A 25,818-nucleotide genomic window follows, 5' to 3' on the forward strand; every position below is an offset into this window, starting at 1 on the left:
CTGCTAGGGTTCCCTACCATCTCGTATTACACAGAAACATCAGGTATTTAAGCAAACAATGTGCCCCATATTAAATCTCTACAGGGCAGTTTGTCCTGTATTGTATCATTATACATCCAAACGGCTGACATTAAACCTCTGGAACACCTAACACATTATTTAAATATCCTTAGGCAAGTTAAAAATGCCAGACACAAATTTTCCGCCGGTGGCAGATCCTCCGCCTACTCGTCGCTGAGGGCGTCCATCTGCCGCTGCCTCTGCTCCCGCTGGGCCATCGCAGCAGCCTCCACCCCACAGACGGGGCGCCCAGCCCGCTCCAGGCGCTGCCAAGCCAGGTGGCAAGCGACAGCGTAAGCGTTCCTGAGCGGGTCACTCGGGGATGGAAGAAGGAGCTCTTAGAAATGGTCACCGATCCACTCCCTCCCCCCGGAGGAGGGCTGGGTGGAGTTCTTTGTTTTTGTGTGTGTCTGTTCCGCATTTTTGGGAGCCAGCGGAACCTACATTTTCAAAGAAAGAGCGATTTCCTCTGTTCCTGGGTCCCAAGAGGGCCAGACTGGGGGTGTGCAACCCTGTAAAAGCCTTGCACCCCTCAGCCACCTCTTGTATCGGCAGCCAGCACCTGGGTGCGTTCGAGGACCCGGTCACGCCTTCTCACGCACCCCCTGCCGTCACGTGGAGACTGGTAAGTGTTGCACTGCACACTTACGGCTTCTCTAGCCCGTACTTCATTGTACCCAAGAAAGGTGGTGGGTTACGACCAGTCTTGGACCTGGGAGTCTTGAATCGGGCCCTTTTTTAAAGCTGCAGTTGGCAAGTCTAGCAGATTGGGTTGACTTAGCCAAAACTTTGAATGTTTACAACTCTCATGCCCCTCCCCCACTACCAGCGAGCACCCTCCCATCGAGGTCGTGCTCGTCATTGCGTGTGTACCTGATTTTCTGTAAACGCGTCCATCTCTTCAGCATCGATCAACACCATCATGAACTCGGAGGTAGGCTGCCCTGGCTAATCTACCCATAGATAGCAATAACCGAGGAATTGGAAGCTTGTTAGTAGATTTTCTCTCCGCCATCACGCGTCGTACAATCCAACACACCTGCGAACTTCAGGCGTGTGCATGTGATATTAACGTGCGCGACTCAGCGCGAGGGTGGAGTGGGATCTGTGGCGTGTGCACGACCTGTGATTGACAGTCAGATCTCACTCCCGCCTGCGCTGATTGGACCCGATGATCCGGGAGCGTTTTTTTCTAAAACCACCTTATTTATGTTGTTCTGTCGGATTAAAGTGTCAATTTCACTGAATATGATCAAAAAAATGTTGCCGACGGCAGCTTTAAGCTTCCGTTAAAAATTACTAACGCAGAGACGCATTTTCGAATGCTCCGTCCCCGAGATTGGTCTGCAGCGTTCGACCTGAGGGACGCATAAGGATCTCTATCCTTCCGCAATGCAGGCCATGCCTGGGTGTTTGCGTTCGAGGGTTCGAAGTCAGTACAAAGTCCTACCCTTCGAGTGCTCCATAGCCAGATGGGTCTTCAGGTCAGCTGGGAAAAGAGTAAACTCGCCCACGGGCTGAAGATCTCTTTTTCTGGTCTGGAGATGGACTCGGTCCAAAACGTCTCTCAAGAGGATTGTGTCCGGTCGGTGCTATACAAAAGTGAGAAAGGGTCCCACTGAAACTTTTCAGAGGCTCCTGGGGCATATGGCAGACGCAGCTGCAATAGCACGGCTTCCTCCATATGAAGACCGCTTCAGCACTGGCTTCACGGCCGAGTCCCGAGGTGGCAGTGGCAGAGCGGCATGCTCCTTGTGACAATCACCCTGGCCTGCCGCCAAACTCTTAGCCCGTGATCAGACCTTAGTTTCTCCGGGGCATCGCCCCTAGAACAAGTGTCCACCAACACCGGCTGTGGGGCCACGTACAAACGGGCATGCAGTAACCTATTCTGTGAACCTAATTAAAATAAGCTATAGTCTATTCAGTTCAGTTCCTTCAGTTAATCAGGATTAGAATTTCATTTAAAATTACATTGTGTAGTGGGCCTATCCCCTTTTGAAAAAAGAAATGGGCTTAATTGTATTGAATGGGTTTAGTGTTCAAATCTTTATTTGATTATTATATTATATTATCTGCCAGTACAGTTTATATATATATATATATATATATATATATATATATATATATATATATGTACACTTTGCAATAATGTCAAATTGAAAGTGTTAACCTATAAAGAAGCACTTTTCCCGCTGACTAACATACTGTAACAGACTAACATTATAACATAATAACAGTGTTATTTGCTAGCTACAACCATAGATATCATATATAAAGGCTAGATGTCTCGTGCGCGCTGCTGGCCAATGGAGATCGACGTCCGCACACGGCGGCCATCTTGCCACAGTGGACTCGCTCACTCGTTTAATGGTGCATGTACTTTTAAATAACCATAACTTGCTCAATTTTCTACCGATTTTCAAACGGTTTGGTTTGTTATAAACGTCAGAGATGTAATTATGACACTACATACATACACTGCATACATATGAATAATTATAACATACATGTTCAAGCATTCGGAATTATAGCCACGTTAATAACGTTTGTAAGAAACCAAACCGTTTGTAAATCCGTCAATATTTCAGCGAGATATGAGGATTTGTGTGCATGCTGATCACTCACCTAATGCACAGCTTCACTGCGGTAAAATGGCCGAACGGTGATGCCGGAAGTGACTGCGCCATAAGACATCTAGCGTTTATATATGATATCTATGGCTACAACTATATCTTCTAATCTAGACCATCCTCAACTCAGCCAGGTGGGGGCGCTGTTGTCAAGGAAACAACGACAGACAGATGTCATCCTATAGAAAGATGGTTGGCTTTGCATCGTATCTAGTGTTAAAAGGCTATAGATTTAAGAGGACATTTAATTGCTAAAATGTTGTTACCCGATGAGTTGGCCAAAATACGCAAAAATGTTCCCTCTTTTCAAATAATAGACAATAAGATTGAAATAAAAAATGTTCAGAGATCTGGACACCTTACACTTTAGCATGACATGAAATTAGTTTATGTGAACAGCACATAGACTGTAAAAAAATAACAGCATCTGCACCGAAAGACGGATGGTCGCAGGGAGATGACGTAAGGTCGCCGTAGAAACCAAACAGGCTCTCGTCCGTTGTGTTGCTTTGCTTGTGCAGAACGCAAATATCGACATGCACTTTTATCGTCATTATATTTGAAGCCTTATATTTTCCGAGCCAGTGATGATCGCAATGGTTCTATCAGGAGACGAAATAAACCCAGAATTAAAGAGTCTGGTCGCCAACACCAGAGAAAAATCTGAAAACAAGTTTAACGACGTGCTTTCTGCATTAAAAGGTAAAGCCCTGTCCTTTCCAATGTTTATCACTGTATACTTTCGTTTAGTAAAATTAAAGTTTTTGCAGCTCACCCAAATTGTGACAATTTGACAAATACTCGTTAAAAGTGCCAAATGTAATCTGTTATTATGAGCTCGTAACACTGCATGTTTAGTAATTCTGGTCTAATTATAAATATGTTGTTTAAATGAGTTTTAGATGAAGTACATGTTACATGTCAGCTATCCTAGAACACAAGCATGTATCTCCTAGGCTATGTGAATGAGCTTAAACAGCTTTCACATTCACAGATCTTCTGGACAGAAAGTCTTCAGGAGATCAGAGGGATCTGGAGGCGTGTAAACAGAGGCTTTACTCTGATGGTGTGCTGCAGTACTGCTCATCTTCACTGACATTCAGTCCAGTCAAGATTCAAGGAGGCTATGCAGTCCTCACACAGATGGCAGACCTCCTCAGGTACTCAAATTAAAGATGATTTGTTTTAAATACACAGTGAATACTGCTTTCATTCGCAGCCTCACAGAGTTTTAACACGAGTTTTCGTCCGTCCAGCACATGCTGTGTGGGTCTGGGTGATTTCAGACACATGGAGGCGTTCAGTCATGAATTTCTGCCATCGGCCATGGAAAGTCTTCTTTTTCTTGCAGACCGTCTAATGAACAGAGCTTTGCGGGTAAGATATTACCGTTTCCTGAATCGCATAGAATTGGGTTTTAAAACTGGGGTCCAGGGACTTCCAGAAGCCACAAGGAAGTCCTATGGGGTCTGTGGAAATTTTTCAAGAAAAAAAGTGTAAAAATTGTATATATAAGTATAAAATAAATATAATATTATAATAATAATTTGTTACATTTATATAGTGCTTTTCTGGGTATTTTAAAATTGCATTTTATTGCATGACATAAGTATTTGATCACCTACCAACCAGTAAGAATTCCGGCTCTCACAGACCTGTTAGTTTTTCTTTAAGAAGCCCTCCTGTTCTCCACTCATTACCTGTATTAACTGCATCTGTTTGCATATATATATATATATATATATATATATATATATATATATATATATATATATATATATATATATATATATATATATATATTTACATTACAAGATTAGGCCTTTACTGCCTTTTAAATTTTAGGAGGGGAGTCCCTCGCATTAGAATGATCATATATGGGGGTCTGTGGCATCTAAAAGATTGAAAACATCTGACATAGAGAACCAAGTAACAGGGTTTGATGTACAGGGTTTCATGTACAGTCAGCTGGTTAATAATGCAAAATAAACCCTTTCTAAGTAGTTCTATCAACTCTCACTTTTATTTTAATTGGTAGAGACTGCATATAGCAACCAGATCATTTCATTTCTCTCTACAACAGGACAAGGCACATAATGAGCTGATTCGTCTGTTTAGAAGAGTCTTTGATTCCATTGGCTGGCTCCTCAGGGCTCACGGACATCTCATTCATCATGGTAAACAACGTCTATAAATTTAGCAGCGTTTGACCATCACAAGATGATGAACTGAAATGAGACTGTTGTTTTCCCTTTGCAGTATTGAGATCTAAACATTATGAAAGTGTCCAGATCTGTGAAGACGATGACGTCTCCATTGTTACCGTCACCATGTGGAACAATATCTTCAGGGCAAACGGGTACAACAGAAAGCTACTTGGTTCATGATACAGTCTTTATCCACATGACTGCTCATACTTTGGAAAATCTTTTCCCTTGTTTTTCTGAAGTGCTGTAGTGGCTGAGATGGGAAACCGGGCTCTGACTGACATCATGGATGATCTTGTGTATAAAATGTCCAGTAGCTCGAATCCTGTGATTGGCAGAGCAGCTGTAAAGACTCTTGTTCTGATTATGGACCACAGCAGCTCAACACATCAGCTCATTCACAGACGATACAGAGGTACAGTCGACTCAGATCTCAGAACGTCTTCGAGCTTTAAGGCCCGATCATATCAAAGACAATAACTATAACAATAAAGATATAGTTAAAAAAAATCATTCTAGAGTCCACATTACAACTATAAGAATAAACTAGAGTGCAACACTTGGGTACCATAAGTACACAGTCTTGTAGTTTTTTTTCAACGCCACTAAAAAAGTGAGCAGTCACTGTTGCACTCTATAACGGCACAGAGGAATAATATAATTGGAATCGCTTTCATAGCTATTTTATTTTCTAGCTGATGATAAAAACATTGAGAGCCAATCAGAATCCATCCTGCTGTAAAGTGCTCGAGCATTTAAAGCAGCAGACGACAGAAGTGCAGGGCATGCTTATAATGAACAGGACGTTATCATGCGTTGGTTTAGACAGTGATTTAGTTATCGTTGTAGTTATTGTTCTTGGTGTAAATGAGCCTTTAGTCTCTGAGTGTGTTTCCTTTGTTTTGTCCTGCAGGTTTGGCTGATTTAGCTTTAAAAGACTGGCGTGGTAAAGGCTTTGACTCTGCTCTGGATCAGCTTATTGATCACCTGCGGTCAGACGTCTCATGGAGAGACACTAAGGTCTGCAGCCACCAGCGTAAAGCATCTGTAAAATACCTTAATGGAGACATCTTTTACATTTGGTAGCATTTCATTTTTTTCCCCACTAGAAGTCCACCTATGATGATAAAGTCAATGTGAAAATTCTATTTTTTATGGCACATTGCAGTATTTATTTTAAATGATTTATCCATGTACATCATTATTATTTTTAAATTCACATACTTGTAATCTTTAATCAAAATGACTTCCCCTCCCTCTTGCAACGACATCATCTCTTCTCACATGACATCACAGCAATAGCAAACCACAATACAATGATCCAATCAATTCCCAATGGACAAAATCAAGTCTCCCCCTACTTGTTCGAGAAGCTGCTTCACTCATTTATACGTTACAATAGGGAAGATAACCTATCACAACTTCTGTTTCATGCCTACTTAAAGGTGTCTTGCATCAAAACTCGTCATTTTATGCCATCTCGCTGACCCCTTTGAATTAAACTGGCTGATTTTTATACTGCACCTTTAATACTTCTATCTATCAATGATCTCTGTTTTATTTGTCTAACCTCTTTTCTGTAGAAATGACAACATTGATCGATACCATGAGGTTTCTGAATTTTGCATCATAGTTAATGATGAACTGTAGAGGAAGTTTTCTCATATTCTCATTCATTATGTAATTCTTCACTCTGCATTATATTAAGGAGTCATCTGAGGAGTGTGTGAGAGCAGCTTGTATTATCCAGGCAGCCTGGAAAGCCCATCAGACAAGAAAAAGACTGAGGAAACTCCCCAGAGCGGTCAGCACAATACAACGCAGCTTCAGGTAAGGAAATAATACAGTAAAGTCCCTCTGAATAAAGGAGCTGAACACAACAACTATGCAATAAAGAAAAGGAAGAGGCTATTATGCAATAAAGAAAAGGAAGAGGCTATTATGCAATAAAGAAAAGGAAGAGGCTATTTACAATAAGCTAATGCAACCTGACTTGGGGACAGATTTACTAACAGCTTGTGCCAGAGCAAACCCTCTCTTGGCGTTAAAGAACAAAAGTCAGGATTTACTCAGACATGCAGTGAAATATGAGCGTTATTTTTGCCTTTATTTTTGCGGCTGACCTTATTGCATTTGTAGGAGTTTCCCTTTCAGATGGCAAATTTATGGGAGGAGATTAGGGCTGCACGATTAATCGCAATTAACACGAAATCATGCTTAAACCGTTTTGGCTTAGTGCGATTTATTTTTTTTATGCGCAGTTTGTCAGTGAAGCAGGGCTCTGTGATCAGTAGTAAATGCTGCTCCATCTGAAAGCATAACTTGCATTTGAAAAAGCAACATGCGTCAAACATCTTTCCCAACATGAGAATCATTTATGAACCTCCTGTCCAACAAAAGACAACATTTAATAACATGTTTTTACTCCAAACTCACTTCATAACGTCAGCGGAGTGTTTGAAAGTATCCTTCTGTGAGATGATGTGGCTTCTTACACAGAATAAGGCACACAACATATTATTTCATAGTATTCTATACAGTGATAAAGGATATGTCGATTAGCATTGAAGTATTAAATATACTTTATTATCATGAAAATACCAGAGAAGGCTTGAAGAACTCAGATAAACCATATATTGTAGTAGTTTATTAGTCATGTTTAATCAATCAAAGCGTTTCAATCTTCTGTTTATTCCAGTAGCACCTCACTGCAGTACACGAGATCCAGGGGGTGGAGTTGGATCCAGATCTAAGGGGTGGAGATTGGTAGGTTTAGGGGTGGGTTTAGGGATCAGGGGGTAGAGACGTGTAGGTTTAGGTATATGTAAGGTGGGAGGAGTTGGATCTGGATCCAACTCCTCCCCCTGGATTTCGTGTTCTGCAGTGAGGACCATCTCGTTTATTTAGCTACAGCAACAGTATGATGCTCATAGGGATTTCCCGGAACGATGTGCTTTATCATACTTCTGAGGGGCATATTTGGAGTTTCTGTGCAAGAGCGCCCTCTGGCTTTCAGATGGAGCCGCATTTACTACTGAGAACAGAGCCGTGCTTCACTGACAAACTGTGCAGAAAATAATCCCAGCCTTTGCCGAAACGCGTGCGGTTTAATTTTAAATAATCTTGCCGCCCTAGAGCAGATTATTTAAATGAACCATGCAAGGTGATTTACTAAGTTTTGCGCTAGTCAATTTACTGGTATTTGCGCCATTATTTAGTCTTAAACCAGACGCTAATTTGCTAATTTGCGCTGCTCTTGGTAGATTGCGTTGGTCATTATGAAAATGATCCGGCTCCGTCTGTGTTCTCTAGTTTGCGCGTCATTCGATTTTTTTGGAATTACGCTCTCACGCTAATTTTCCCTGTTTAGTAAAACTGGCCCATACTCTCCACACCACTCCCTCCTGTTATCAGATAGGTAATTTTCTCTGGCTCAACCAGACATTAGTTAGTGTAAATAGCCTCTGCCGACAAGGCAGGCTATTTGCACTTGGTGTAAAATTAGACACTCCTTAAAGGAAATTCCAGTTTAGTGACACTATGGTAAATGAGATTTATGTATGTGCTTTAGGGAAAAGCGCAGACAGCGACAGGAACACGTTGAAAGTCAACGCGCAGAAGAGGAATTACGTCATCAAGTGTGTCTGCGTAGACAGAGAGCCATGAGACAGTTCCGCCAACACCAGCTTCATCTGATGGAGATACTACCAGCCGGTAACAACACAAAATTAAACCTAATCAATGAGTAAAATTGGAATGAGTATGATAACCATTGTTGTGTGTATCAGGCGCGCGCACGTGTGAGAATATTATTATTATTATTAAAAAAACCCTTTGAAATGTCCTGCCTCAACTCACCGTTTCAGTTGAAAGAAAAACACTTAAAAGAAAACTGCGTCAGACCATTTCATGAGGTCTTTAATTGCTATGATTATCCACCTCTCTCAGCCCAGCTGGAGAAATACCTGGGAGAGCTGGAGAACAAGGCAGCCGTGCAGATTCAGAGTGTGTGGAGAGGACACCGAGAGAGACGCAACTTCCAGCAGCGCAGATACACTCTCAGACAGCACAGAGCTGCTGTCACTCTACAGAGAGCCGTGAGTGCACTGAATAAACCTTTTACAGTGTCATTTTAGTATCATTGAGATAATATTATAGTTTTATTAAAATGTTTATTTTTTAAACTATTTCAATTTTAAAGTTTTAGTAATTTTGTTGTGTGTTTTTGTCAATCTACACATCTAAATAGTTTTTAATTTTTATTTCAGTTTTAGTTATTTTGGTACATTAAGTTAAACTAAATGAAAATGAGAAATGTTACTATCTATCTAATGTAACTATCTGATTTGAGTTTTTTATTTTATTTTATTCCAATTAAGGTTTATTTAATTTCAAGGTTCTAGTTAACTATAATAACCCTGGACACTTATATGGAAATAATCTTAAAATAATCTTACTCTCTCGTCATTTATCATATACACTACTTTTGAACAGTAGTGTGTGTATTAATACAATAAAGTGGTTGAGTGTTTTTTTCCCAGATAATCTTGATCATTTATGAGCCCATGGTCTTTTTGTCAGATTCTGCGGTTTTTAAAACGTCGTAAAGCACAAAGGACTATTCTCATGCCATTGAAAGGACCCAAAGGACTGACTGACAGTAGAAGAACAGAGCTCAGGCAACAGATACAGGAGCACATCTCTCTACATCCTGTAAGTCACTATGAAGAAATGAAATCTGGTGTTCTCTTGGTGTTAAATGTCTTTGGAAATGAAAGAATCAATTAAAAAAACACAGGCTTTTCAGGTTATTCATCTTATCAATGATGATGGTTTTTCTGTTGTGCAGTCAACTGTGATGTCAGCAGGGGACAGTGTGGATCTCCATCAGAGAGCTCAGAGTCTCCTCCACCAGCATCTGCTCAGCAGAGCATCTGATCGGGCACAGGAGCAGCACAGACAGGCTCTGCTTGTGCAGATCAACACAGACTTGGAGCTTTTATTAAGTACGTATCTCAAAGGCTGATCTGCTGAAATTAAGTATGACATCATGAAGTCTGCAAAGCATAAGGCCTGTGTGATTGCGAATTTGAAAGCAAAATTGAAAAGCAAGAAAAAAATAGACTGACCATGTAATACGCATGATGTCACTGTTTTCTCAAATGCGCATTTTTGTAGTTTACATGGATACGATAACGGTATCGTTTTCAAAAACTTGCACTTTGAAACCCATTTTCAAAAGTTTACATTTTCAGGCCCTAATGCCATTGTTGTGTTAATAAATGGCCAAAACACAAAAAGGTAAACGCCCCCTAAAACCACTCATTTGTTTTTGATTTTAGATGCGCCGTCCCTGAAGGATGCCAAAGCGGATGATGCTAGTCTGTTCCTGAGCCGTTCCTGCCCTGTGGCCACACGCGCCCGTCAATCCCACAATGCCTTGATGCAGAGCATGCGTCTCCCGTGGTGGAGGACGCTGGGTGAGGAGTTCTCCGGTCCAGAGGAGCCTCCCAGGAAAGACTATGACATGGACATTGAGTCACTGTATCTAGGTGGCAACTAAAAGATGATGAACTCAGACTTTATTTGCAGTAGTTCGAACAGGTTTTATAGCACACTAGGGCTTCCAATATGATTACGTGTATTTTAAAAATACAATGCAGTAAGCAATACAATACAATACTTTAGCTACATAATTACAAAAACAGAATTGTTCATATTTAAAATGTTTCTTGTTAAAGGGATAGTTCACCCAAAACCGAATATTCTGTCATTATTTACTCTGCCTCATGTTGTTCCAAACCTGTATGACTGACTTCTGTGGGAAAAAAAAAAATATTTTAAATAAAGTTGGTAACCAAACAGTTTGTAACCAATGACTTCCAAAAGCACTGAGACATTTCTCAAAATCTGGAATGATATGAGGGTGAGTAAATTTTCATTTGAAGGTGAACAATCCCTTTAAGGAACAGCAGAATAATACAAGCACTGTCTTGTACACGTGTAAGTTCGTATTAAAAAATAACAAATAAAAAAAAACATCTCAGGTACATAGTACACTAGCAGTCAGGTTACTACTGACTACTGTAGTCACGATTTTTCTCATAAGTGCTTTTTTTTTAGGTCTTTGGGGCTCAGATATCAGCTGGCTACTAAATTGTTTTTTTTGTTGGGTTTACATTTTCATCCTTTTTAAAAGCCTAAATGTACACTATGTAACTTTTTTGTTCAAAATTTAGTCAATACATCATCAATCCTTCTTCCAAAACGTGGTTTTGTTCGTTCTACTCAACAGGTGAGTATGGTATTTTATTGAACAGATAAATTGCCATATGTTGCTCTCGCAGTTCATTTTTAAGCATTATTTATTGTGAAGGGTCAAGGGACAACTTTATGAGTTGTTGCTGTGCTGTAATTTATTTTCAAGGAAGTGCCGCGTCTATTAATGGGTAAAGCTACAGTTACGTCTTCAGCTAGTCAGCTTGAGATCCTTTCTATCCAAACTGGTTATATCTCTTAAGCCCAGCAGTGAATGTTTATGAGCAGTAACCATATTCCGCTGCACAATCACGCAGAGCCGAAGCACAACCAAAACAATGCATGCGGTTTTTGTTTTTTAGCCGTTAGAGGGTCAAAAGTTACGTAGTGTACCTTCAAAATAAGATTTCAAGCCATAAACAAAGTCTAATATGAAACAAGTCAGTGTTGGATAATAAAAATATTATAGATCAAGAAAATATAACTTTTTTTCTTGGTCATTTCTGAAGCTGCTTAGACACTGTGTATGTGCCTTTATGAGGTGTGTGTGTGTGTGTGTGTGTGTGTTTGAGAGAGAGAGTCTACTGCATACCCATAGTGGTCTAAACTCATGCCAAGGCCCCATTCACTCGACAGCCGTCATTATTTTTTACACTCGTGTGAAAACAACAGAGTGGTCCACTCCACCGGCACAATTAAAATAACATTTTCAAGAGTGGAAAAATATGATGGGGGGAATAATTTCCTTCTCTTTATGCAAACTACGGGTAATTGAGGCCTGCTTTTGGAGGAAGCGGAACTGTGTGTAGTGGTGTGAAATCTGTGAATGCAACTGTAATGTGTTTGTGTTTCTGCCTGTGAAAGTGTGAATGCAATGAATGTGTGTGTGTGTGTGTGAGGGGAAAAAAAGAGATAGTAAATGAGCGTGTTTTCAGTTGTGTGCTCAATCGGAGGTAAAAAAAAAAAAAAGTCCACAGAGTGAAAGCACTGTGCCTGCCAAAAACTGCCTTGTTCCACATGCCAAAGTGTTTTAATTGATTAACTAGAGTAACCATTTATGCTGGGGCCTAATTGTCGAGTTTCTACCTCAGTTGTAGTTGTGTTAAGCTCTCTGTATGAGTCACTCCAGTCAGATGTTCTGTGTTCAGATAACAACTTTGAACTTTTGACCAGACTGTTGTACAATTAGACTGTGAAGAGAAATAAAATATAGAGATTTGGGGTCAGTACGATTTTTTAATTATTTAAATCTTCAGCAATGACGCATTAAATTGATCAAAAGTGAAAGTAGTTTGTAATGTTACAAAAGATTTCCATTTCAAATAATTGCTGTTCTTTTGAACTTTCTATTTATCAAAGAATTCTGGGAAAAACAAATATTCGGGTTTCCAAGAAAAAAACAGTTTTCAACACTGATAATAATACGAAATGCAGCAAATCAGCATATTAGAATGATTTCTGAAGGATCATCTGACACTGAAGACAGGAGTAATGATGCTGAAAATTCAGCTTTGCCATCAAGAATAAATTATATTGTAAAATATTTATTATATTGCTGTTTTTGATCAAACAAATGCAGCTGATGAGCATAAGCGACTTCACAAAAAAAAATCACACCGACCCCAAACTTTTGAACGGAGGTGTACATTTCCAGTTAAGCAGTTATATGACAGATGGTTTTATCCAAACGTATGCGTTCCCTGGGAATGGAACCCATGACATTGGTGTTATTAGATGATCACTGACTTGATGACAAGATTCACACTAAAGCTTTGCTCAGATCTATTGTATTGACTCGCAACATACCAAATTACGATATTATGACAGAAGACTGCCAAGCACAAATACTGAAAGCACAAAAAGTTCCCCCTTTTCTATTAAAATAGATGGGCATCATTTGGGACAGGGCAATAGAGTGCAACAGTTGGGTTCCGGAAGTAGAAACATTAATTTTCTCCACAGGAAAATTGATTAATTGATTATGAAACTTATAAATTAATTACAAATTAATGATAACTTATAAGCCTTTAAAGACAGCTCTACTGTGAGCTTCCGAGATTTGCTTCTGTTGAAACTTTAGCCTGCTTTTTTAAAATAATTGTGTTTAACAGTGGAATTTGTGGTGAAAAACTGAGGGCTGGATGGTATAATGATATTGTGGCGATGGTATATCATTAGAGATTTTGCTATAGAGTGTATCGCGGTATGTAAATATTTAAGCGTAGCACAGCACTATTGACACTTTAGAGTGATGAAATGCATAAATGAGACAAAGCGTGACGTGCTTGATGTTAAAATGAGTTAAGGGCGGTGCTGGCGTGGAAAACTGCCTTTCTCAGAAGGCAATAGAAAATTTGGGACATCCTTAATGTTATAAAGACTGATTAAGGGCAATAAGCTGTGTCAATGCGGTGCACGAGCTGACACACAGTGTAATCGTGTGCACAGAAAGCCGCGTCACTCAGCATGCGATCGCCAATTCAGTTCTCTTTCACGTCTTATTGCACTTGAATCGTTGAATACACACAAAATTATGTCAAAATGCCCAACGTGTGGAGTATTCATGTAGTGAATACTCAAGTAAAATTAAACAGTTGGGTGAAAACTTGATGTGTATCAGTATAATGGATACGTGCGTTCAGTCTTAAAGTGACAGCAGCCTAATATTCCCGCTGCTCTCTGTATCATTAATATTAATCAAACAACAAAAGACAAATAGAAAATAATTTACTGCTGTTGACTGGATAACTTTTGTAGCTTTAATACGAATAAATTAATACATACAGTGAAGACTATGCAGTTTTTTATTTTTACATTTGGTTATTTAATTTCTGTACTATGTCTAACTACATATTAAATAAACCTATCTACCTGAAATATTTAAATTCATATTTTTGTTATTGTATTTGTCCTATTGTTAGTAATTTGCTTCTTATGTTTAATAACAAAAATAAAAAAGATAAAAACATCTACATCATGATATCATTATTGTAAAAATTATTTACAATAATTTCTCATATCATAAAGAAAGATTTTAGTCATATCGCCCACCCCTATTACCCATGATGCTGTACATAAAATTCCACCAATCAGAGAGTCACAAGCAAAATGTGCCAAAATAGCTAGCTCCGCCCACTCCCACTAAGCACCGCGAATGACAAAATCGAGTCGGTCTCCTGACACTCTCAAAAAAAAAAAAAAAAACATTTCTCCATCGTTTTTTAATTCAATTATGCTGTTCGCAATGCTTAATGGTATTGTAGTTCTTTCCCTCAATATAGCCGTTAAGTACGCAGTCTTGTACCTTTGTATTTTTGTCAGATTTTCAAATAATATTTGCTTAAAATCAAGGTTTGTAATATTATGATTCACCTCATAGCTGGTAAGCTTGGTTCGTGGCTTATAACCCTTTAACAAAGACTTTTTTTAAAATCCTTTTGGGAGAAATGAATGGGAAAATTACTTCCGGAACCAACACCGCTGAAAAAGTGGTGCACTTTTGCACTCTATTAACACTTCAAAACCACACCATGAGAGCACTCAAAATGAGTGGGTGGTGACAGAAGACCAGCTCATCCCGCCTACCCTACTGTGATTGGCTTGATCTACACCACTCTCGGAGCTGGTTGGTCCGTGTCCCTGCAGTAAGGAGCAGGGTGATGTAGAAGTGGAGCCACCACCTGCAGGCTCCTCCTGGCTGTGTGTGGCGCTCACAATGCCCCCTGGAGGACTGGAGGACACAGTGCAACTGCTCACAGTCCACAGGCATGGATACTGACTGAAAAATCACAGATGAGCAAGCATTACTTTACTTCAGGTTTGCATGTAAAACTGCTTTACCTTATTATTTGACATATTGTCGTACTTAATAAGGCTCATCTGTATAAAGTCAGTTCTCTTTCTGACCTGCTGGCTCCGGGAGAGCTTGGAGCAGGAGGCATGGACAGCATCCCAGCAGGGCCAGGAGCAGACACACCTGTCCAGCTCTCGTGACCAGAGAACATCTGCACAGCACCTGGACTCAGATTCTCAGATAGAGACACTTCAAAGAAAAACAAAACAATTAGGGAGTTAGCAAAGAAATACTGACGTGTTATAGGTTTTTTTTTTTTTTTGCCTGTGGATACAAATATAATAGTAATTTTATATCTATATACAATAATAATCTAATATAATATAATACAATGTAATCTAGTTAATCTAATAAAATGAAATATAATATAATATAGGGTTAGACCCTTTTTCCTCTTCACCATAGAGAGCACAAAATCTAATTTCAACACCTGATGAATATGTGTGATATTTTTTATTTAGCTATTTTACCTGAATATCAACATTTGTGAGATTTAGTTAGTCAAAACAGTTTCTGTGCCTCTGGAAAATAGTGATCAATGACATTATTTTATATTGAATATCAACATTTTCTGTGTTTGTTTGTTAATGAAGGATTTGCGGACACATCACTGTTTTTAGACTTGAGTAAAAGAAGAAGGAAAGTCATACAGGTTTTGGAGTAACATGATGGTGAGTAAATAATTACGGGATTTTCAGTTTTAGATTAATTGGTTCTCTTAATGCAAAAAGCACAGTGGTCTGTAGCTATTGCTGAGACACGATTCAAATTATGACGTGTCACCTGAGTTATGGCCACGGTGGTGGGGGTGGTGATGATGATGGTGGCGGGGCAGGTAGGGCGATGGGTACGGGGCTGCTCGGTGCCCGTGCAGACTTGGGTAGTGTTTGTACCCATGGTGGGGAGTAAGCGGTAAACCTCCTGGGTACGGAAAGTTGCCACCACTAGAACACAGAGTGTCTGGGTTTGATATGAACCATCCACCTGCAAACCAACAAATGGAAACCAATATGCTTCACATAACACTGTTAGCATAATGCTATAAACATGTTCATTGTCCATAAATCAGACAAAAATATTAGTTTTGCCAACTTTAAGAAAGTGGAAAATGAATCACTAACAGTGTGGTATGCCCACATGCTGGTTTTCAGCTGGAGGTTCTAGATGATTCTTAGGATGGCTCCTATGGAGAGAAAAAGCTTTGTGAATGAGACAAACCTCAAATGAAGAACTAACCTATCAAAACAGTTCATATCCATAAATCAGCACACATACCATTGTTCAAAAGTACAACTTTTTTTAAATGTTTTTGAAAGAAGTCTCTTTTGCTGCATTTATTGGATAAAAAATACAGTAAAACAATATTTTACAATTAAAAATAACTTTTTTTTATTTCAATTTATTCCTGTGATTTTTGTTGTAACATTATAAATATTGTTACTGTCACTATAGATCAATTTAATTCATGTTTGTTCAAAGTTTTAAAGTATAAAAAAATCTTACTTAAATCTTAAAAACTTTGAAACTGTATGATGTATGCAAAATCACCTCAATTACATATTTTTTTCTTTTTCACTATTTAAATACTTTTCAGGCAAAAAAACAAAAAAACAAAACAAAAGGACACTTGTAAAGTTTATCTGTAAACATAACCTAACATATACTTTAGCTCTCTCTTTTCATTTGTTCCTGACACTTGATTTTACTTCATCACATAAACTTTCTTAAAATCTTGTAATTAAATTCAGTATTTATATTTTACTAGTTTATGGTCTGTCTTTGGTGGATTTCTTGATGAACTCTACTGTAATGCAAAATATATATAATTATATATAAAAATTTAAATATATTATATATAATAATATATTATTTAAATGGTAAAGTTTTATATTTCAAAGTAGTATTGCCTTTTATATTAGCCTAAAATCATTAGTTGTGTCCCAAATGATGCACTATACACTATGCACTTATACACTATACTTGTGCACTATGTACTCAAACATGTAGAGTATGAATTTTATACGGTTATTTTGTCATTCACCATTGTAATCTGACAGCCCTGCCCCCTTCACTACGCAATTAAAGCTACGACAGTTGAGTGCATGAAGTGTCCAACATGCCATACTTTAGCGGTGTCCGAAATCGAATACTTCCTTACTAAATAGTATGTGAAAAACTGTACGCCAAAAGAGTAGTATTCGAAAAACAGTAGGCGAAAAGTCCCCGGATGACCTGCTACTTCCGCCAAGATTCTGAAGTGTGCATTCGATGGACACTTTACTATCCCGTGAGGGCATGAGAGGAGATTTGTGAATGGAAGTGAAGCGATGCAACTGACGCTGGTCGGTCACATGACAGTAACAACATGAGGATGTAGTACGTCCGGATTTCATTCATACTACCCTTATTCATACTATATAGAGCGTACTTTTTTAACGGTCATGGTCAATTCAAATTCAAATATAGTACCTACTCAGACAGTACGTGATTTTGGATGAAGAGTTTGTTTTTTCGGTTAATTAAGTGCATCACTTTATACTACAAATGAAATAGAATAGTGCATAAGTATGCGAATTGGGACACACCTAATGTATTATAGTCATGAAAATCACCAATGAGAATAAGAATTACACCTTATACTAATAATAATTTGGGGCTGGAATTTTTCCTTTACAGTTGTGATGAATGTAATGCAATGCAAAATATTCAAATGGTCCTAAAATAAGCATTCATTATATATTCGTATTATACATGTGTACATTTTCTTTATGCAAAATGTTTCTTTTTCTTTCTTCTCTTTCAAGTTTTAGATGAACATCTTTAACCAAAATAACTTTTTTTTAACCTTTTAATAAGATTCACCCTGTAGTTGTTCAAATTTACACGGTACAGAGCGAGTCTCATTTAAGCAGTTTTTTTTTAGAGGAGTGTTGTGCCTCTGCTCCTGTGAAGTTATGACTACATTTACTGGAGTACAATTATTCAGCGCTCGTTCCACCAACATTGTTGTGTAATATCTCACACATTCTTCACTGTAGCCGCTTAAAATCTCTCACTCTCACTTCACACTGCCTCTCCAACAAGCTCCTTTACTCACACACTCACTCGATTCAAAGCATAAACGTTTAATAATTGGTCGCTAATCACGGCTGATTTCGCACAGTCATGCTAGCTTGACTAGCGCTAATGCCTGCTATGATATTATTATGAGTTGAAATGCGCATTGTTAAATTGGTGAGAAAACTTATCTTCTGATACTGACAATGTTTGTTGGATGTAATTTAAATACATTGTACCTTTCCTTTGCATCGAGGAAAGCTTTGGCAAACGGATTGTGTTTTATCTTCAGTGCAGTTATCTACGAAGGGAAGGAAACCAGAAGGATTATGAGGTAAAATATTTGAACACCAGAGGTCACATATTTTCATCTCCTAATATGACCTTTTTCAACAATTTTACAAACTATTATATTTTGCATTCAGCAAAACACAAACAAGTAGCTTCTTTTTAAAGGTACAGTTCACCCAGCAAGATTTCCCACTGAAAAACAATTTTATACATTTACACGACACTGTTTTCTACTAAAAATGCGTTTTGGCCGTTCATTTACACGACAACAGCGTTTTGGGGGCCTGAAAATGCTAAATTTTTAAAACAGGTTTCAAAGTGCAAGTTTCTGAAAACAATGTTATTGTCTTCATGTAAACTACAAAAATGCAAATTTGTGAAAACGGTAACGTCATGAGTATTACGTGTTCAGTCTATAGGCGCATAGTTTTTCTTTACAAAGTGACATCGCCAACTACTGGCCTTGCAGCACAATACTGAGTTTTTAATCGTTTTTGCAGATCCATGTAAATGGGGATCGTTTTGACAATGTTGTCGTCTGTACATGGAAGATGCGATAGTACATCGTTGTCGTGTAAATGCGACTTTAAAGGGGACTTATTATGCCCTCTTTTCAAAGTCTTGATTTTGTTTTTGGGGTCAACTAGGATAGTTTTTTTTTGTGCTAGAATGCTCAAAAACATTATTTTTCCTGATCTTTTACATTGCAGAACCTTTCTTTCAACGTGCTCTGATTGGTCAGCTGTACCAGTGTGTTGCGATTGGTTAATCGCTTCAAGCGTTTTGGGGAAATGTCACGCCCCTTACCATAACTGAGTTTCCACACACCATTAAAGCAACTCAACCAGGCCTCGTCCCTTTTTTTGCATATGCCTTTGGTGGGAATAATTTAAATGAGGATCATTGTGACATGCATGTTCCCAGAAGAAAAACTTCAGAGAGTTCAGAAACAGCGCACACTGAAAAAGACAATAACTCCCATTGGAGTGACTTTTTTTTTTTTTTTAGAGCTTTTCATAATTTACTTTCACTTCTTGGTAAAGAGCAGCATAAACATCCTGCCTAACCGTACTTTTCAAGCTATGAAGAAAAATATATATTTGTCTGTCTTTTGGAAAAGTGAATAAATCATTTTTGGGTGAACTATCTCTTTAAGCATGTTTATCCTAAATGTTTAGTGAAGATGCTCTAACCTCCTCATTCTGGTAGGCTGTCACAGCGATGAACTGAGTGTCTGTGAAAGAGATGTTGGTCACCATCCTGTGGCTTCCTCCTACACGAACAATGTGAATTTGAGGTTCGTACTTATGGAGAGAATTCAGCATGATCTGGATCAGGTGATCAGAACAGAAGACAAAAGAAATGTAAGAAAGAAATCGGCTCTTTACAGGACATTAGTTTACAACATATGTGTAAGGTGGCGTACATATCGACTTCAGCTAAAAGTGTAGGTCCATACTGCACCGGTATATATTTTTAGACTGAACTAAATTCAAAATGAGGTATCAAACAAAGGATATAGAATTGCAAATACCTGTAGATTTTGAATGTAAAGAAGAATTAAAACAGACTGAAGTCCAAAGAAATCCATACAATTTCTGGGCAACAATACATACATGCAGCAAATGTAACTTTATTTTTGATGGTCTGCTTTAGACATTCTACTAACTATTAAGTAACTTTGCAACTACATGTCAAGTAACTCTCATTAAAGTATTAGTGTACTGTTTGTTTAATATCTGCTAATGCTTGATTTTGATGCTCCCCAACAGACACTTTACTGACTATAAGTAACTTTGCAATTATGTCAACTTATTCTACTAACACCTAAACCTTACCTAACAGTCTAATCGACTACAGTCTACTAACACTCAAATGAGAGTTAGTTGACTAGTTACTAAAGTGGACCATCGAAATAAAGTGAAATGCAGCAAAAAAATAATAATTTTGTGAAATATTAATTGCAATTTAAAATAACATTTTTTGTGCTATATTTATATATTAAAAAATGTATTTCTGTGATGGCTGAATTTTCAGCATCATTACTCCAGTCTTCAGTGTCACATGATCCTTCAGAAATCATTCTAATATCATGATTTCTTATTTCTTATTATTATAATTTCTTATAGTTATCAATGTTGAAAACAGTTTTTGCTCTTTAATATTTTTTGTGGAAAGCATACAAAGCCATTCAAAAGTTTGGAATAAGATAGAAAATAAAAATAAATAAAAGAAAAATACATTTATTTTATTCAGCAAGGGTGCATGATTAGAAGTGACAGTAAAGACATGTATAATGTTACAAAAGATTTCTATTTCAAATAAATGCTGTTCTTTTGAACTTTCTATTCATCAAAGCACGATTTCCGCCAAAATATTAAGCAGAATAAACAACATTTCAACATTGATGATAATAAGAACCATTATTAATAATTGAGCACCAATTATAATTGAGCAGCAAATCAGCATATTAGAATGATTTCTGAAGGATCATGTGACACTGAAGACTGGAGTAGATGCTAAAAATATTTCTGAAGCCTATTATTATTATTATAGCCACTTACAGCAGATAGACTATATATAGGAATTACATTCCATTTATTTTCTTATTTGTATAAAATTACCTGAAATTATACAATGCAAACAGTGGCTATTTTATAAGTGCTGTATGGCAGTTTGATTTCTGTTTAATTGTTTTGATATGTCTAATCAGATGAGAAATAATATAGGCTATTTCCTATATCAAGATGTAATTATTCAGGTCATAGCACTGTGGGACGTGGCCAATGTAATTCAAATTCAAACTTATCAGTTAAAAGGGAGCCAGTTCTTAAACAGTATCACTACATATTAGTAGGTTTTTATATTTACACGCACTGCATTGTCTAAATAAAAAATTCTTGGAATGACTGCAGTGACCACGTCAAGCATGATTAAATCTATCGAGCGAATTCTGAGAAAGAGACAGGCGGAACGAGAGAGAAAAGCTGATTTTTTTTCTCTCTCTAATTGGTAGATTACAATGACTGATGAGGGGCAGGTACTCATCTGCATGGCTACAGGGGACATAAAGGGCTTTGTGTGCCTTTCTCTCCCATTTGCCTTTTTTTAATACGTTGCCTTTTTGAACATCTAAGGACTGATGGCTAAATTAATTTTGCATAGAAAAAAACAGAGGTAATTACCATAATGTACAACTAACCACAGCAATTATTTCATTTAGAGCTGGTTCTCTCTCGTCGTCCTCTCCGCTGCCAGCTCGGCGTTTAAAAACCCCGGTAAATAGGGACCAGGCAGGAACACAGGAGAAGAGGATGGGGTGGCGGGGAGGGCGCAGGGGAGGGGTCATGTAAATACCAATAATAATTTGGTGGCGGAGTCATACTCGAATGGAGCGGGCTGGAGCACCTCGCAGCGGCCTCGCTGAAAGCCAGGATGGCTAGCTGAAGTAGACCACTCTCCGTCTGAACGGCAGGAAGTGCATTAAACGAGAAAAGTGCCAATTAAGAGCTGTTTATTCCTGTTTACATGCAGTCCCTGCTGAACAAAGGGGCTCCATAGGTGAAGTGGATGCCGAGGAGAGCACTAATTGTATAAATGCACACTTGAAATTTCCCCGTGGCAGCGCACAGGGTGATTAAAGGCAGGCCAAGACTCCTAAAAGCTACAGAGAGGCCTGTTTGGACACACAAGAGACCTGAGAGGCTACTCAAGATTACAGAGCAGGCCACGTACGGCATTACACACCTGCGCAACGCGAGCGTTACGCGTGTATAATGTGCCTTTGCTTTAATGCAGGGAGCAAATGTCAGTTTCTCAGATTTATCAATCTACAGGCACAAACAGAGAGATAACAAAGGAGAATGGCAAACTTATGGCGAAAGACGGAGAAGTGGAACTTATTTCAGCATTCCAAATGTGTGTATACGTGTCAGTGTTTCCGCACCTGGCCTCCTCCGTTGAGTTTGTTGGTCAGTTTGACTTTGTTGAAGGACACTGGAGCTTTCATCCAGTGGGCACCGAAGTTGGGGGAGTCGGGGTGGATGTAGACACAGCTGTGACTGTGAGGCTCAGGTTTGCCCGCGGGGACCCACTCGCCGTTCACGTACTTCCAGCGGTGCCCGTCTGCGGGGCTGAAGTCCAACAGGAACGAATACATGGCGTTGGGATCCAGACCCGTCACGCAGACCTTCAGAACTGGAAACATCCTCCTGCAAAGGAGGAATTGTGACAGGAGAATTGCTTAAAAATGGATCTCCTGTGCACTCTTACAAAAATTGATCTTTAACTTCTGTTAAATAACATCTATGTTAAAACCAGCGCTTGGTTCTTTATAGTGGAAAAGGTTCTAAAGATGAAAAAAAGAAAAGAAAAGAAAAAGTTATTTTAGGAACTGTCCAATGAAAGGTTAACCAAAATCATTCTTCTATGCCATTGCTGTGAAAAAGATTTGGAATCTTTATTTTCAAGAGTGTATGTTCTATGGTACATAAATACATTCGTGTTTTTCGTGTTCATACAATGAAAGTCAAAGGGTTCCAATGTTGTTTTGGATACAACTGGCTTTCGCTACATGGAAAAAAACACTTCAAACCATTGTTTGTGTTCCACATGCAGGAGAAAGAAAGCCATACAGGTTTGGATTTACATGAGGGCGAATAAACGATGACAGAATTTTTATTTTTAGGGGAACTATCCCTTTAAGACAAAAATCTTAATTGTCCAAAAGCTCTAACACGCTCGCATAAGTGATTAAAAAGTTATTCCCCAACAATGATCCACACCGTCTGCCAAAACTCCACGAGCAGTTACAAGCACAAACTTCACGAGAGGCTGGACGCTAGTCATTTTCCACTTTTTCCCCCCATGATTATTTTTTATGGATGAGAACAAGTTTAAGAGGGGCTGCAAATGGTAGGACACCCACCTGCAGAGCTGACCTGTAACTACTGAATGAGTTGGTCAAGTCATCCTTCAGCCTGACAACACAACAAGCCTTTTTCAATTAAATTAATCTGCCTGATCCAAAAAAACAAACAAAAAACATCAGAAACACCGCCATGTGCCAATAGCAACATACAATTGCTTAGAGATGACAAGGCATTTTGATAGAAAGACAGATGGATAAATGAAAGCAGATAACTAGAGAGACATAGTTTGATCGTTTTAGTAATCCAAAATGTAATGAGAATCCTTATAAAAAAAGGAGCACCACAACTACAACTGATATTAACATTATCAAAAGGATTACGAGCAACAAATTTGCTTTTAAAGTTCTAGGTTCAAACTATGACATTGACTGTTAAAATATTTGCCTATTCTCTCTGTTATACCATTCAAGAAACAATATTGCAGTAAATTTGATATCTGGTGCCTGTATTTGGACACTTAAGTCACGATTAAAAAATGTCCTGTCGTCGTTGTATTAGATGCACTGTAAAAAATGATATGATCAGTAAGTCAATTTCAATGTTTTTACATTACTTTAACTCATGAAAATAATGTAAGCAACTATAGTTATATATGAGATTAACCTCCAGTAAGTTTAATATAATTTAAGTTTAAATGACTCATACAGCCACTTTGAATAAGGCAGCAACTAAATTTATGAAGCTGTTTTTACAATTACTTTTAAGCATATGGACCCAAAGTGATTTTTACTGGATGAGAAATCAGTTCTCACGGGTGTCCTCGCAGAGTGACAACCAGAAAGTGTCCATTTTTTCTTCATTTTAAACAGTATAAATATTGTTTTATCACTTAAAACCTAATAAATGTCTTTTTTTCCTTTGCTTCAATATCATCTTTCTTTAAAATGAAAGATGATAGCACAAATATATAATTAGAATATTTTGTGAAACACTGCAGAGACATTGCATCATTACATTTATGTGACTTAAAATTATTAAAAGAGGATTAGAAATTAGAAGTAAATACTAATTAAATAAGTATAAGCAATTAGAACGTAACTTATTTTCTTCAAAAGTTCAAGTAAACTTCACAAACATATTTTCTACCATATTCTGTGCAAAACAAATGTGTTAATTAATATAAACAAACACCACTGCTTTATCAAAAGACTTGTACAGTGTTGGCGCAGGTTCATCGCGGCTCACCTGCCGTTCTTCGTCACAATCATCTCATTGGTGACTTCTTTGAATTTCCTCCAGAGTTCAGCATCTTCCAGGGTGACTTTGAGCTGTTTCTCCGTGGGGTCCCCCTTCTCTCGGCCGGCCTGTAACTCGCTCTCCACGACGCTGAGCAGTCTGGTGATACAGCAGTCACTGCTGGCCCGAGCACCGGTCACCGCTCCACCGCTCCGCACATCTTCCTCAACCTTCATGATCTCACGCGCGCGCGCCAAGTGGAAAACAACTGGACTTTAACTTTAGCTCACTTTCATTTATGAGAAGATTTCTGTGCCTAACAACTTGTGGACTGCATCAATCATAAAAGGAAAAGAACTCTCTTTAGCAGTGTGTGTGTATTCTAGTAGCCGTTTGATCTGTACTTCAGCTCACTGCGACCACCTGTTCTTATGACCGGAGGACTAACCTGCAGTCACGTGGGCTTGCCCTAATTAAGCGATTCATTCACAAGCATTTTTTTTCCACATTTCAATGCCAATTCTAATATTCTATATTCAATCTTCACATTGATATTATTTAGGCAATGTTATGCTGTTTAGATAATACGCAGAAAGTTCAAACGAAACTTCTGACAGGAAGAACATTAGAGAAAAATAAACGTAGGCTACATTTAAATAATTTACGTAAAACAAAGAAAACCGTGATGTCTAAAACAAATCGTAAATCACGCTCTGTTAGGCGTATTGCAAATATGACAACAACTCGATGTTTCTTTTCAGAACCACGGACAGCTCGTAAAGGACGTGTGTGTGTGTGTGTGTGTGCGTGCGCTAGAGATAAACGCATAAATTCACAATTTATAGACTCATCAGGTCTATTAAATAAACTTTTCTTTGAATTGTAAGGCTATAAATGACGTGATGTAGCCTAGTTATTTAGGTTACACCTATATTATTATTATTAATCATTTGGATTTTTTTTGGGGGGGGGGTTAAAAAAAAAGTTTTTTTTTTTAAAACTTTCAGGATTAAAAAAGTCAGGATTACTTTTTTTATTAGCCTATTATTAAAAGTCTTGCTTAGGTCAAATGAAATACCATAATAAGAAATAAGATATCTCCATAACTTTAGGCTACAAAAAAAAAGGTATTTTTTCAATTCTTTTTCAGAAAATTAAAGCAAAGATAGCCTATGTGATCACATGGATTTTAAACTTAAATATTGAACCATAGGCTAATATACAATTAGCCTATTGAGCAAATAAGCATTCGGTCTCAACTAAAATGTATAGCCTAAGTTATGACCTGATACGATATCAGGTCATTGTTTTTTTGTTGTTTTTTTTTTACATTGTAACTGTACAAAAAGGCT

At 38.1% G+C, this 25,818-nt stretch overlaps 2 protein-coding genes across 2 annotated transcripts; one reads left to right on the forward strand and one right to left on the reverse strand.

Moving 5' to 3' along the window:
* Positions 1-757: 757 nt before the first annotated feature.
* Positions 758-12,381, forward strand: iqcb1 (IQ motif containing B1). Its single transcript, XM_084129066.1, has 13 exons — positions 758-3,395; positions 3,688-3,853; positions 3,950-4,070; positions 4,777-4,870; positions 4,953-5,052; positions 5,143-5,315; positions 5,814-5,920; positions 6,609-6,730; positions 8,472-8,614; positions 8,849-8,997; positions 9,482-9,613; positions 9,750-9,906; positions 10,243-12,381. Exons 1-13 carry the CDS (start codon positions 3,281-3,283, stop codon positions 10,461-10,463), a joined length of 1,800 nt encoding a protein of 599 aa, XP_083985192.1. The 5' UTR covers positions 758-3,280; the 3' UTR covers positions 10,464-12,381.
* tbx19 (T-box transcription factor 19) lies at positions 10,466-25,333 on the reverse strand. Its single transcript, XM_084129067.1, has 8 exons — positions 24,476-25,333; positions 22,306-22,570; positions 19,553-19,687; positions 18,308-18,369; positions 16,133-16,194; positions 15,795-15,995; positions 15,065-15,200; positions 10,466-14,936 (listed from the first exon to the last, which is right to left on the reverse strand). Exons 1-8 carry the CDS (start codon positions 24,700-24,702, stop codon positions 14,699-14,701), a joined length of 1,326 nt encoding a protein of 441 aa, XP_083985193.1. The 5' UTR covers positions 24,703-25,333; the 3' UTR covers positions 10,466-14,698.
* Positions 25,334-25,818: the final 485 nt, after the last annotated feature.

The sequence above is a fragment of the Abramis brama genome (assembly GCF_963993115.1).
Source record: "Abramis brama genome assembly, chromosome: 11".
In the NCBI taxonomy this organism is placed as follows: Eukaryota; Metazoa; Chordata; class Actinopteri; order Cypriniformes; family Leuciscidae; genus Abramis; species Abramis brama.

What these genes read in the sequence shown, in the direction of transcription:
- iqcb1 (XM_084129066.1), top strand. Translation starts at nt 3,281, where the DNA reads ATGATCGCAATGGTTCTATCAGGAGACGAAATAAACCCAGAATTAAAG. An exon ending in GATGGAGATACTACCAGCCG is followed by an intron (nt 8,615 to 8,848) that starts GTAACAACACAA and finishes CACCTCTCTCAG; the next exon opens with CCCAGCTGGAGAAATACCTG. An exon ending in AGACTTGGAGCTTTTATTAA is followed by an intron (nt 9,907 to 10,242) that starts GTACGTATCTCA and finishes TTTTGATTTTAG; the next exon opens with ATGCGCCGTCCCTGAAGGAT.
- tbx19 (XM_084129067.1), bottom strand. Translation starts at nt 24,702, where the DNA reads ATGAAGGTTGAGGAAGATGTGCGGAGCGGTGGAGCGGTGACCGGTGCT. An exon ending in CAGCCTACCAGAATGAGGAG is followed by an intron (nt 18,370 to 19,552) that starts GTTAGAGCATCT and finishes TTCCCTTCGTAG; the next exon opens with ATAACTGCACTGAAGATAAA. An exon ending in AGCTCTCCCGGAGCCAGCAG is followed by an intron (nt 14,937 to 15,064) that starts GTCAGAAAGAGA and finishes GTGATTTTTCAG; the next exon opens with TCAGTATCCATGCCTGTGGA.